Genomic DNA, 12593 nt, shown 5'->3' with positions numbered 1-12593 from the left:
TCTATATTATGTTTATAGCTAAAAGTTGATAAGAAAATCAATAAAAGTTTTTAAACTTCAAATACATGTGTGTCAATTATAACCACATTGGCCACAACACCCATAATGAAAATCTTATTTCTAATTCTTGAAATCTTTAATGCAAACTCAATTTTTATTTGACATCCTAAATACTCAATCAGACCACATGAATGCTCATTCACAAAAAGTCTTGATTGAGCAAAATAAGCCTTTTGTCCAACAATAGCTATGTTATAAATCTTTAATTGAATCATAGCATACCCTTAAAATAAGTTCATGACTAAGTAAAATCCATTTAGCCGTGGGCATTATTTTTTATAAGTTAAAACAGAATATGCTTTTGAAATGGCTTTCAAAACTTCATGCAAATTTGAAGGAAAAGTAATTTTCCCTTTATCTTAACTGGAATTCCACGTTAGAATTTATCTCCTCACCTGGAGAATGTCGCTAGCGCGAGTGCCAAATAGGGGCGCTCCTTCTCGGTCGTCCACAGCATCCTCCACAGCCGCGAATCGGTGGTTGCCAGCGCGAAGAGTTCTCTCTTTATTCCTCTTCTCCTCGGCGATAAGCCCTAGCAGTTCATCCCTCGCGGGTTGCTGCTCTCGATCCGCCAGCTGCAGCGTAGCGAGTGGGAAAGATCGTGGCTGGAGTGGAAATATTTCCTGACACCATAGCCGCGAGGGTTTTTATTTGTGTAGCTTGATAGCGAGTGAGAGACGGTGGCGATGGCGCTGGCGCCGCCGCACAAGAGGGATTCCAAGCTCCATCTCTATGTGGATTTCATGTCGCAGCCGTCGCGAGCGATTCTCATCTTCTGCCGGTAAGTTCTATAGATTGATTTGCTTCCCTCTTGATCACTACAAAGGCGCATTTCTTTGCGCCAGGATTTTTGCTTGATCGATGCATGGATTTTTTTTCCTCCTGTTGTCTTTTGAGGATCAATCAAATCGAGTGATGATTTGCCTGCGTTTCTTAACATTTTCTAGCTTCGCCAGCATTCGATTCTTTATTTTTTTGTTCTTTTTGGAGGATCAATCAAATCGATTGATCTTTGGCTGCGTTTTAGCTCGATCGTTTTTGTTCTCTTAATGTATTCGTTTTACTTCTATTCGTTTGTTGTTGTTGTGATCTTTGCTCCAGGATCAACAACATCGATGCCGAGATTCACGTTGTCAACGTAGCTAAAGGCCAGCAAAGGACTCCCGAGTTTAAAGGTATGTATCCTCTTCGTCTCCTATGAAATCCAAGTTTTGTTTGATTGTAGCTATCAATCCGATGGGCCAGGTGCCTGCTATTGTCGACCATGGATTTAAACTGTTTGAAAGGTCTAGTTTGTGCTGTCACATCTTCCAGGTCCTTAAACAAAATCTCTTTGCAGCCATGCTATCCTCAGATACCTTGCAGCTACTTATCCTAAAGTCCCCGACCACTGGTATGTTTTTCCTTGGCTTAATCATAAATAAGTGTCTCCTCGCTGTCCAGGTATCCCTCGGATTTATCTCGACGAGCTCGTATTGACAGCATCCTCGATTGGCATCATGCGAACTTACGACGCGGCGCAGGTAAATTGACGGTGTCACTGAGTAGAAGTTTTTTGCTGATTCGTGTCAAGTTTCAGCTGGTTTGGTGATGGCTTTGGTTCTCGCACCAGTTCTTGGACTGTCAAAAGATCCAAAGCTGGCCAGTGACTCCGAGAAACTGCTAAGATCTTCCCTGTCGAAGATAGAAGACGTGTGGCTGCAAGGTGGCACCAAGTTTCTCGGTGGCTCCTTCAAACCAAGTATTGCCGATCTCAGCTTGTGCTGTGAAATCACGCAGCTAGAGGTAATCTCTTTCCATTTCGGCACTCCTTCAGCGACCTCTCTTTTGTACTCTCCAGCTTCTCGGTGCAGCAAAACTCTCGGATCTTCTTAGTCCGTTTCCAAAGCTAAGACAGTGGCTAATCGACACGGAGGAAGCAACGTCGCCACACTTCGGCGAAATCCACAAGCTCCTGCGAAAGGCAGCGTCAAACTACGAGGCCCAGAGGCACGAGAAACTGGGATTCAAGTCCAAGCTCTAAGGAAGATCCCGTGGTTTTCATTTTCATCTCGTACACTCCTCACATGACTTGTTATACCCGGCATATCAGAATGGACCCTCCACAAAATTTGTCAGCTAGGACTCTATCAGCCGGCGTCCCAGATTTACTCGTTCTAAACTCGTCGACACGCGCTTTGTTTGAAGTCTTTCGGGTCTGGTCAAAAACTTGCCTGGAACTTTCACTGGGTAAAATCGAGAAAGTTACCAGCTCCCGTTTGAATACCAACTTACCAGAACCCACTCACAACAGCGCCTCTAAAAAGGAGACCCACGAGACAATGCCAGCGTTTTGGCCAGAAATTTTTTTTAGGTCAGCCAGCGGCCGCCAGCGATCTCTTACATGATAAGCGACACCAGCGAAAGGTGACACCCCATTTCAAATTCCTTTTCGTCGAATACGCAGTAAAAGAATAAAGGTAAAAACGAAACCGCGCGGATTTAACCGCCGCCCAGCCAGGTTTGGTAAGAAAGAAGAGTATAAATGTCCTGGCAACCATGTGATGATCGTGTAAAATAGAAATAAAGCTTGTGATGTATTGGTAAAATTTTTCTTTTTGGGTTTGAAGTATCAAGCCAAGCCATGGAGTAGAAATTACGCGTACTTTTAGCCTTAAGTTTTACACCTGATCCTTGTCACGCCATGATTCGAACCTGCAAAGCGGCCTTTCTCGTGGACGAATGGAATCATCAGACGGTGGGAGCTCACCTACCTCTACCATCCAACGGTCCGTAAACGGGCGTGTGATTTTTTCCATCCCGCGGTTTTAACTCCATATCATAACCGGCGCCCGAAAATAGTGGTGACCACGTAATAAAGGGCGACCCATTCAAAGGCCAAAAGCGCGGGGCATTGCCGCAGACGTGGCCGCGCATCCGGTGGTTACAACCGCACGGCTACGTCGATCGGCCAACGGTGGCGCGCCACGTCAGCGGCAGCGGCAGATGCTGTCCAAATGGGGAGTGGGGGATTAATCCGGGGTTAAAATTTCAACTTGGATGAACACAACACGGACATAGCTCTTCCCTGTGGGTTTTTGGCGACGGCACACACAGCGCTGGGTTTTCTAGGTCATCCCCTTTCTCGAAGCGCCAAGATTTCTTTCTCCAGCGACGACGCAGCGCCATCGCCTAGCTCCAGCTTCCTAGCTCACTCGCAAGCGAGCGATTCTTTTCTCCCCGCGCCGCCGCGCTATCGGGAATCGGTGGCATCGCAGCGAAATTTCGAGCGGCTTCTCCGGTGAGTGTCCATCTCTCAGTTCTAGCCGTTTCGTCCGTCCTCTGTCATGCAATTTGCGTGTGGTTGCTTGTGCGTGAGAGATATTTCGGCCGTTCTTGGCATTTCCAGGGGTGAGAGAGAGGTGAGAGGGGAGAGAGCGAGTGTAATATCGCCCGGCGTGGCGTAGCGGCGCGGTTCTTTTGGTTCGATCATCAAGAACAAGAAGAAGAACCGGCCGGCGTTGCTATTACTTTCTTCGTGTGGCAGCATGGCGTTCAGTGGATAATGGGTAACAGCATGTTTTGCGTGTGGGGCACCACTGCATGGTGGTGTTGGTGTCGTTGGTGTTGTTAAGGGAAAAGCAAAGAGAGAGCTGGAGAGGAGAAAAAAATTAGCTCGCTACTTACTTAGCTGGGAGGAGGAAGAAAAAAGAAAGAGGTGCGAGGACTGGGCGACGGCCGGGTGGGCAGAGAGATGGAGCGGAATTGCTTGTGCTTGGCATGTTGCATTTGCCTACTGTTGGGCATTTTGTTTCTTTGTGCGGCTGGCTTTTGTGGGTCGTGCTGAATCGGCATATCTTTTGACTCACTCCTCTTCCATTGTTGGTTTCTTCTTCCTGCAGCCACACGGCGCCTTGACAACGGGTTTCTTCTTGGGCGAGCTTAATGGAGGAGGCCGATTGCTGCTTGGACTCGTTTGGAATCGAGGAGCTGCTGGATTTCTCGCAGGACGGCCTCGCGGGTCCGATATGCGATCTCGAGGACAGCAGCAAGAACAGCGATTCTAGCGGGCTGTCTTCGCTCATCGACAGCCGGAGTTTTTGCGCTCCGGTACGTTTCTTGTGTTTCTTGCTGCCTCTGTTTTTTCTTGGGTGTGGAGTTTCTCATGCGGATTGTGCTTGTGTGTTTCCAGGAGCTGGGATGGTTCGATTTCGGGAATGCAAAGGTGTTGCTGGGCTCGTCGGCCCGGGAGGAGGAAAAGAACCGGATACGAGCGCAGCAGCAGCAGCAGCAGGAGCAGGAAGAGCAGCTATACATGATGAGCCCGGTGTCTGTGCTGGAGAGCTGCGCGACATCGGAGAGGTCAGCCATGGTTTCAATCTCCTCGGTCCACGCCGGCGGCGATGTGAAGAACGTGTTTTCGAGCACGGGGAGGAGCAAGAGGGGGCGGACCATAACGCCCACAAAGACCAGCTACACAGCGAGCACGGACGATGAAGAGCAGGAGGACGTAGAGGACGACGATGACGACGACGACGACGACGCAGATGTGGAGCTTGAGGAGGAGGAATATGAGGTGGACGAAGAGGAGGAAGATGAGGAAGACGAAGAGGAGGAAGAGGAGGAGGACGAGCACTCAGAGACTCACGAGTCGGACTGTGCTCTGTCGACGGAGAGCGAGGTGGTGACGGAGGATCAGGACGACGATGGGCTGATCAGGCTCCCGGCCGCCAAGAGGCAATGCAAAGATGCCCAGCAGCGACAAAACCAGGGGGTGGCTCAACGTCATCAAAGCTATCACCAGCAGCAGCAGCAGCAGCAGCAGTCCGGCGATGGCCTGCCAGAGATGCCATCGAGGAAGTGCAGCCACTGCCAGACGCAGAAAACTCCACAGTGGCGAGCCGGTCCGTTGGGACCCAAGACGCTGTGCAACGCGTGCGGTGTCCGGTTTAAGTCGGGCCGGCTGCTGCCCGAGTACCGGCCCGCGGGGAGCCCGAGCTTCGTGTCGGACAAGCACTCCAACTCGCACAGGAAGGTGCTAGAGATGCGGCGGCAGCGGGAGATGGTGGTGATGAAGCAGCTCAAGGAGGAGGCCGAGGGGGAGATTGCCGAGGAGGAGGTGCTTATCGCCTGAATCCCCATCGACCGATCGATCATCCATCATCCATCGAGCGAGTCGAGGTTAGGCCTATTTAACTTCTTCTTTCCTTCCTTCGCTCCTTCCTTTCGTTTGATCCTTTCTTCTCCGGGAGGACTGAGAGATCAGGCAGAGAATTCGTATTCTTTACGCGAAGTTGCTAGAGTGGCGGTTCTCTACTTAATTCTTTTCTTCTTCGTCTTCGTTTCTTCTTCGTTTCCATTCTACTGGTTTCGCTGCTTGTTCTTTGCTACATTTTCCAGAGAACGAGTCTTTAGCTAGAGTGATTAACAACGTCTTAGTTGTTTGGAGGGGGGGGGGATCAAATTCTTTCTTTGTTCTTCATTGGGGGGTCGGTTTTAAGTTTTGCTTTTAGGTAGTACTACTTTGCTTTGCAATTTTTTCTGCTACTTTTTTGAGAGAGGGAGAAGAGTCTTGGTGGATCCATGCCTTTGATTCCAGCAGTTTGACGAAGCAAGAGGCTTGTATTTTGTGCCCATGTACTTAAGAATCACTTGGAGGGCCAAATCCACTTTAAAGAAGGAATTTACCCGAGAGATTGTTTGGTCTTCCACGAGAAGATCCGTGCGCGTAGCAGAGGAGGCCATGGGGTTTTCGTGAGCGGTACGGACGGGGATTCGAATTCGAATTTGAATTCAAATTCAAACCGTCGGGGCGGGAAAGGCGTTGTCCATTCCGGGGGCCGCATCGTTTTGGGAGAGAGAGAGATGTGCAGCATATATATTCGTTGGGATGGGATTGGATTGATCCGTCAAAACAACAAGTGTGCTTTGATGTGTGAATGTGTGGTTTGTGGGTCCACTCCACTGCTGAAGAAAGAGTTTGTGGTTGATGCCTCTTCGACCTCTTTGCTTTTGTTTTGGTTTACTTGTTCGTCCGTACGCTGGTGGAAGAAAAATCAAGGAAATATCGCACTTGCCCATGATCCACTCCACATCCACTATATGTGTTTAGTGATTTGATTACCGAACTCTAATTTACTAACCAGCCAGCATCGTTGTCGCTCAGAGAGAACAGATCAAAAGTCAAAATTGCCAGCTTATCTTTACTATTAACATGAAACCAAACATCCACAAACAATGTACATCATGTCCTCCACAAACAAGTTTTGAAAGAGAAAACAAGCTCTCTTGGGTGATTATGCGCTGAGTAACTACCTACTGAGACACACAAAACTAAACAACAGAATCACATGAATCCACGCGACCCTGTACCAGCCAGCAACAGCATCGGTTTCAACATAACATATTTTAGAAGAGAGGGGAGGAGGAGGGAAGGGATACGATTTCTTTACTCCTCTCCGGCCACTCGAGCAAGCTCCAGTACTGGATTGTTGCAGGAGCAAACAGAACAGCAGCGCATATTTGTGCTTGTAAAAACCTTTTGGAGTTTGCCGACGCGATTCGAGCTGAATGCCCCGTCCTGGAAATCCGGCCAAGGATGCAGCGGTAACAGCAGCAGCCGCCGCCCGATCGACGTCACGACCAGTTCCTTCACCTGGCATCCAAGCTTAAGTTACAAAAAAAAAAACAAAGCAAAAGAACTGGAAAACTCCTTTTCTCACTCACCTGGCGAGCACCAGCGCCAAAGTGTATCTTGTGTGTTGTGTCTGCTCGTCTTCACTTGTTTTAGAGCTCTAACGTGCAGCAGTGGCTGCAAAGCTCCTTCCCAGCCATGGACGGCGTCTCCGTGCTGCGCCACTTCCCTTCCCTCGTATCGAAAACGCTCACGACTTCCAAGGTGACTCCTCGGTCGCTCATGGTGTAGCTTTCGCCGGATCCTTCGTCATCATGACCAGCTTTCCTGTAGCCACCAATGAAGTAGAGTGATGACTTCCCCACCTGTGCCATGGTGAGGTAGCACTGCTGCCACTTGCGTGATGATTCCCAGAACCTGCTGTTCTCGGCCCTCGACACGGGCTGGAGCCGCTGCGATCCATCCACAATCTTCCATATGTTGAGCCCACGATCGTACTGCTCCACACGTCCCTTCCAGGCGCTCAGCACGTCCCCGGAGCTGTAGAGCACCCCTTCCACCGCGACGATCTGGTTGGGAGGCACGTCAACTTGCCACATCGCTCGAGCCAGCCCCCAGCTTCCAATCGCCGGGTCGAACACGTCCACCGAGCTCCGGTCCACAGGCGAGCAGCAGTATCTCATCGTCTCCGCGTCGTCGTTCTCCAGAGAATCATCTTCCTCGTTGATGCCGGACGAGCTTCCCGCGAGCGCGAAGCCGCCAATGACGTAGACTTTGCTCTCCAGGGTGACTCCCACGCACTTGTAGCGGGCGATGTTCATGGCCGGGAGAGGAATCCATGCGTTCTGCGCTGGGACGTAGGCCTCGGCGAGATCGATCCCTCTCTCGTGCCTGAGGCCCGTGCGCCCGCCGGCGACGTAGATGACCCCGTTGCACACCGTGCATGCAAAGTCGACACGAGGAACCGACATGCTCGCGCACTGGCTCCACTTTCCTGTGATGGTGTTCAAGGCCCGGACCTTCCGCGACGTGTAGAGGTCTCCACCATCTTTGCTGCTGATCTTGCCGCCGATGATGAAGAGCCGCTCCTTGATGTGCACCATCGCGAAGCATTTGAGAACTTCGCCAGGGTTTGTGCTTGGAATGGTGCCGATGTCGTGCCACACGTTCTCCACCGGATCGTAGGCCTCCAGCCAGCTGCTGCAGGTGGAGCTCGAGCTGAAAGGCACGTAGATCCATGGCTCCTGGAGGCCGAGGTCCTTGCGGAGCTTGAACAGCTGCCTGCCGAGAAGCGTGCCTTGCCACATCCGTGAGACTCGCCGCAGCGCTGGATAGTACGCCCGAGGCACTCGAGCCAAGCACTGCAACGCGAGCGAGTCCCTGAGGCCGGGGATGAGAGTGTCGGGATTGCTGGAGTAGTCCATCTTCATCATCTTCTTCTCTTCCACCTGTGCAAGAACGCGAAATGGAAAGAGTGAGTGAGTGAATAGCTTGGCAGAGGAACAGAAACCACGAGATACATATAAAAGACCGTGGAGAGATCGATCACCTCTCGTTGCGAACGATAACAATGTTTGCGCATCGTTCTAGCGAGGTTTTTCGCCTCGGGCACGCCGATGATTGCCTTGGAGCTCCTTGGAGCTTTGCGGGACGAAGCATCGTTTGGACTGTTCCAAGACCGGCCGCATTGGCCTCGTTCTCCTTGGAAGAACTCAGCCACTGCATATCTATTGTCTCTGGGCAATCACCTGAATAGACATAGAGAAAGTAAACTCCAGCGTTTTTACCTCGACTGGTTGGTTTTTCACCCGGATTCCAAAGACGCAACCGCTGGTTATCGTCGAGGAAGACGAAATCGTGCGGAGGCAAATCGAAGTTTACAACGTACCGTGAGAGATCTTGTGAGCAAACTTCCAAACGCCATTTCCTTGAGATTAATCGTCAAGCTTTGTTCTGGCATGAGCTTCAAGTTTGTCAATCAATCATATGAAACAAAATAATAATAATGCAAGAGCAGTAAACCAATTCGAGGATCACAAGGACACAACAACCAAAGACGCAAGTTATAACGTCCAAAGGAGATCGTGAAACCGTGCCTTGGGATGCATTGTTACTAGCTTATGATCGACGCTATGCCATGGATCCAATCGACTGCTAAGGAAATAGTCTCAAGCAAGCATTACCAAAACTAGACCGCTTGGAGCGGCAGTGGCTTTCTCTGCTTTAAAATCCGCTGCTCTTCCCAAGCTAGATCGCAAGAAAATCTTACCCTAGAGAACAACACATTGGAGTAACTCTTTCTTTGTTCTTGCGATGGCCATGGAGGAAAACTCTCTAGAGCTCTGCTCACTTGGAAGTTTGCTCTTGGGCTGCAGTGCCATTGCAGCGTTGCCCAGGAGATGGATGGAGATGGATGGTCTTACACTGCTTGCTTGGCGAGGATCTTCTCCTTTGGCCGCGCCTCCACGAGCATTTGGACCACTTCCTTCATGCCGGGCCTCTGGACGGGCAGCGCGCTGGTGCAAAGCAGCCCAACTCTGAGCATCAGCATCATGTCCTCGTGGAAGTACGATGGGATCCTCGAGTCGAAGATCTCCGCCAGCGAGTTGCGAGCTTGGATCTTGTCACAGACCCACCTCACGATGTCCACTCCATCGCCAAACTCCGCCTCGATCGGCCTCTTGCCCGTGACGAGCTCCAGCAGCACCACTCCAAAGCTGTAGATATCGCTCTTCTCGGTCACCTTGAGAGTGTAAGCATACTCTGCACCATGAACAAAAACGAGCTTAGAACACCTACCGAGAGCTCGAGAAACTTACCAGGAGCAATGTAGCCATAAGTTCCAGCGATGCTCGTCATGGAGACACCGTTCCCGTGCTGCTGGATGATCCTCGCCAGTCCAAAGTCTGCTACGTGAGGCTCAAGCTCCGCGTCGAGTAGGATGTTGTTGGATTTCACGTCGCAGTGGAGAACTTGCGGCTTGTAGTCGTGGTGGAGGTAAGCCAGCCCCTCGGCAGCTCCCAGCGCGATCCTGTGCCTCGCCGGCCAGTCGAGACCCCGCCCGGCTTTCTTGCTGTGGAGCATCTCGCCGAGGCTGCCGTTCTCCATGTAGTCGTAGACGAGGAACTTATCGTCGTCGCAGGTGTAGCAAAAGAGGAGCTTGACGATGTTCTTGTGCCGGAGCTTGCCCAGCGTCTCCACCTCCGCCTGGAAGCTCCGTTCGTACTTCTGGGACGCGGAGTCGTCACCTTTCTTGGCCGCGCTCCACAGCTTTTTCACTGCCACCGCCTGTCCGTTGCTCAGCTTGCCCAAGTAAACTTTGCCAGCTCCACCGCTTCCCAGGACGTTGTCTTCGTCCAGGCTCTCGATCACTCCCACGTGGTTGAACGGGAGCTTGTGGAACGAGGTCATGCTCCAGCTTCTACTGCTATCACCCGACTTCATCTGCCTGTACTTCCGGACAAACAGCCAAGAGCCGACGATGAAGAGGAGAGCTGCTGCTGCAAACGTTCCACCGATCACGTATCCCAGCAGACCCACACGTCCATGTCTTGAACCCGAGCTCTCTCCTCCGTTTCTTCCACACGAGCTCAGGGACAGCAAGCTGCTACCGCTGCTGGCACACAGCTCGGGGTTGCCAATGAAGCTCGAGTCGAACGCACCGTTTGCCAGGCCATCGGGAACTCGTCCAGAGAGTCTGTTGTACGAGACGTTGAAGCTGGAGAACTTGATCTCACCGATGGACAGTGGTATGTCTCCAGTAAGCATGTTTCTCGAGAGGTCGAGCAAGGTGAGCCCGCTGATATCACCCAGCGACTCTGGAATGCTTCCTGTGAGTTGGTTACCAGCCAAGTTAAGTTGCGCAAGGTCCTTGCACATTCCCAGCGCCTTGGGAATCTGGCCTTCCAGCTTATTGTCGTGGACGAACAGGACGTTAAGTCTGGAAAGCTGGCCAAGCTGGGAAGGAAGCTCTCCCTCGAACATGTTGCCGTAGAGCTGCAGTCTTGTGAGGTCAGGAATGTCGCCGAGCTCTGGTGGCAGAGGACCCGATAGCTTGTTTCCATAGAGGTTGAGTGTGGTGAGATTGGAAGCCTTGGAGATTTCCGAGGAGATGGAACCGGAGAGCTCGTTCTCGGACAAGTCCACGATGTAGGCGTGCTCCGTGTTCCATATACCGGGTGGTATGCTACCGTTGAGCTTGTTGTTGTTCATCAGGATACGCTCTACACTCGGGCAGGAGCCATAGGAGTCCGGTATCCCGCCTGTGATGCCGTTGTTGAAGAGAATAAGTTCGACCAAGCGTTTGGACTTGCACAACTCGGGTGGAATCGGACCTTCGAGCATGTTGTTGGAGACGTCGAACACCTCCAACTTTCCATTTGAGCCGAGCTTCTGCGGTATCCGGCCGGTGAAGTTGTTCTTGAACAGCCTGAGCTCGAAAAAGTCCCCCAAGTCTTGAATCCCCTCGGGGATGGCACCCGTGAGCTCGTTCTGCCAGAGATGCAGCAGCCTCAAGCTCTTTAGCTGCGTGATGCCCGAAGGAATGCTCCCGGTAAGCCTGTTGTTCGATATGTCGATGTCGGTGATGGATGTCAAGTTGAAGATGTTGGCTGGAATCTCCCCCTCGAGCTGGTTGTCGTAAAGCTCGAGCAACTTGAGCTTGTGGAGATTGAACAGCGACGCCGGTAAGCTGCCACTCAAGCCATTCCACGATAAGTCCAGTATCTCCTCCAGCTCCACGAGATTCCCAAGTGATTCCGGGATTTTTCCGACCAAGTTGATCTTGGTGAGAATGAGGTTCCTGAGCTTCGTCAATCTTCCCAGCTCCTCGGGAATAGGACCCTCGGCCATGGGGTTGTAAGCGAGATCCAACCTCTGCAAGTTGGAGAGCTGACCGAGAAATCCTGGCACGGTCCCGTTGAGCAGATTGTTGGTGAGATTGAGCTCCAGGAGACTGGGCAGCCTTCCAAATCCTGGCGGAATCTCTCCGGTGAAGTTGTTCCCGCAGAGGTCCAGGTTCTCGAGCTTGGTGAGCGCCGAGATGTTGTTTGGAAGAAGCCCCACGAAGAGATTCATGCTGAGGTTGAGTGACTTCAAGCTGGAGCACTGGAAGAGGTGCTGTGGAAAACCGCCGCCAATCTCATTGTTTCCAAGGTTGAGCGACTCTAAGCTCGGGAGCTCGCAAACCACCGGTGGAACCCCTTCTCCCGCGTCGATTTGCAAATCCGCCAGGTTGATCTCAGTGACGAGCCCGGATTTCGAGTCGCAGCTGATCCCCTCCCACTTGCATGGGCTCGAATCAGTGCTCTTCCAGCTCTGGAACAAATCCGGGAGCTCCCCCTGCGCCTGCTTCTCGAGATTTTGCTTGAACCGGATGAGAATGGCGACCTCCTGAGCAAATGCAGCGGGAGTGGAAATGTAGCTCACGGCAGCGAGCGCGAGCAGCAGCAGCTGGAATCGGCCAAATATCGGAGATTTCTCGCCCGGAAATCCCCCCATTCTCCTCGTTCTTGCGGATCTCGCAAGAACAGAGTGCCAACCAGACAAGTACCTGTGCGATCCTCCTCGTGCTAGCTGGAGCTAGCGCCCGATCGCTGATGATTCCATTGCTTGCTGGAAGAACCCTAAGAATCCGGGTAGCGATTGCTAGTGATATTTTGCCCTCTTCTTTGGACAGGACTCGTCTCAAACCAAGAGAAGGGGGGACTTTTCTCACCTCCTCCCGGTAAAAGGTGAAAAGGAATCCAGTTTATTACTTTTTACAAAGCATTGGTAGCTGGCTAGTGCCGTGCGTGTGTTGGGGTCTTGTGCAATTCTACGATATAACTTAGTGGATCACATTTTTATTTGGTGGAAGCCTCCATTTTTTCTAGAAGCCATCCATCCATGATTCTTAACGTGATCTACAAACACTAGAAGG

General features: G+C 51.6%; 3 protein-coding genes across 3 annotated transcripts; 2 read left to right on the top strand and 1 right to left on the bottom strand.

Annotated features, from left to right (window-relative positions):
* The first annotated feature begins 437 nt into the window (after positions 1 to 437).
* Positions 438 to 2347, top strand: LOC9636113 (glutathione S-transferase T1). The gene is made up of 7 exons (XM_002967132.2): positions 438 to 841; positions 1162 to 1235; positions 1286 to 1346; positions 1400 to 1453; positions 1504 to 1583; positions 1640 to 1845; positions 1901 to 2347. The coding sequence occupies exons 1-7, from the start codon at positions 747 to 749 to the stop codon at positions 2081 to 2083; spliced, it is 753 nt and encodes a 250-aa protein (XP_002967178.1). The 5' UTR covers positions 438 to 746; the 3' UTR covers positions 2084 to 2347.
* Positions 2348 to 3108: 761 nt separating this feature from the next.
* LOC112345464 (glutamic acid-rich protein-like) lies at positions 3109 to 5731 on the top strand. The gene is made up of 3 exons (XM_024672267.1): positions 3109 to 3340; positions 3942 to 4149; positions 4232 to 5731. Exons 2-3 carry the CDS (start codon positions 3985 to 3987, stop codon positions 5171 to 5173), a joined length of 1107 nt encoding a protein of 368 aa, XP_024528035.1. The 5' UTR covers positions 3109 to 3340; positions 3942 to 3984; the 3' UTR covers positions 5174 to 5731.
* A 3121-nt stretch (positions 5732 to 8852) lies between these two features.
* Positions 8853 to 12436, bottom strand: LOC9636112 (receptor-like protein kinase HSL1). The gene is made up of 2 exons (XM_024672059.1): positions 9493 to 12436; positions 8853 to 9436 (listed from the first exon to the last, which is right to left on the bottom strand). Exons 1-2 carry the CDS (start codon positions 12170 to 12172, stop codon positions 9093 to 9095), a joined length of 3024 nt encoding a protein of 1007 aa, XP_024527827.1. The 5' UTR covers positions 12173 to 12436; the 3' UTR covers positions 8853 to 9092.
* Positions 12437 to 12593: the final 157 nt, after the last annotated feature.

The sequence above is a fragment of the Selaginella moellendorffii genome, unplaced genomic scaffold (genome assembly GCF_000143415.4).
Source record: "Selaginella moellendorffii unplaced genomic scaffold, v1.0 SELMOscaffold_8, whole genome shotgun sequence".
Lineage (NCBI taxonomy): Eukaryota > Viridiplantae > Streptophyta > Lycopodiopsida > Selaginellales > Selaginellaceae > Selaginella > Selaginella moellendorffii.
This window is presented reverse-complemented; position numbering and strand designations above follow the sequence as displayed.

Coding starts and splice junctions, on each gene's coding strand:
- LOC9636113 (XM_002967132.2), top strand. CDS start 747: ATGGCGCTGGCGCCGCCGCACAAGAGGGATTCCAAGCTCCATCTCTAT. Junction 1,236..1,285: donor AAGGACTCCCGAGTTTAAAG/GTATGTATCCTC, acceptor GTTTGATTGTAG/CTATCAATCCGATGGGCCAG. Junction 1,584..1,639: donor GAACTTACGACGCGGCGCAG/GTAAATTGACGG, acceptor GTCAAGTTTCAG/CTGGTTTGGTGATGGCTTTG.
- LOC112345464 (XM_024672267.1), top strand. CDS start 3,985: ATGGAGGAGGCCGATTGCTGCTTGGACTCGTTTGGAATCGAGGAGCTG. Junction 4,150..4,231: donor GCCGGAGTTTTTGCGCTCCG/GTACGTTTCTTG, acceptor GTGTGTTTCCAG/GAGCTGGGATGGTTCGATTT.
- LOC9636112 (XM_024672059.1), bottom strand. CDS start 12,172: ATGGGGGGATTTCCGGGCGAGAAATCTCCGATATTTGGCCGATTCCAG. Junction 9,437..9,492: donor TTATGGCTACATTGCTCCTG/GTAAGTTTCTCG, acceptor TTCATGGTGCAG/AGTATGCTTACACTCTCAAG.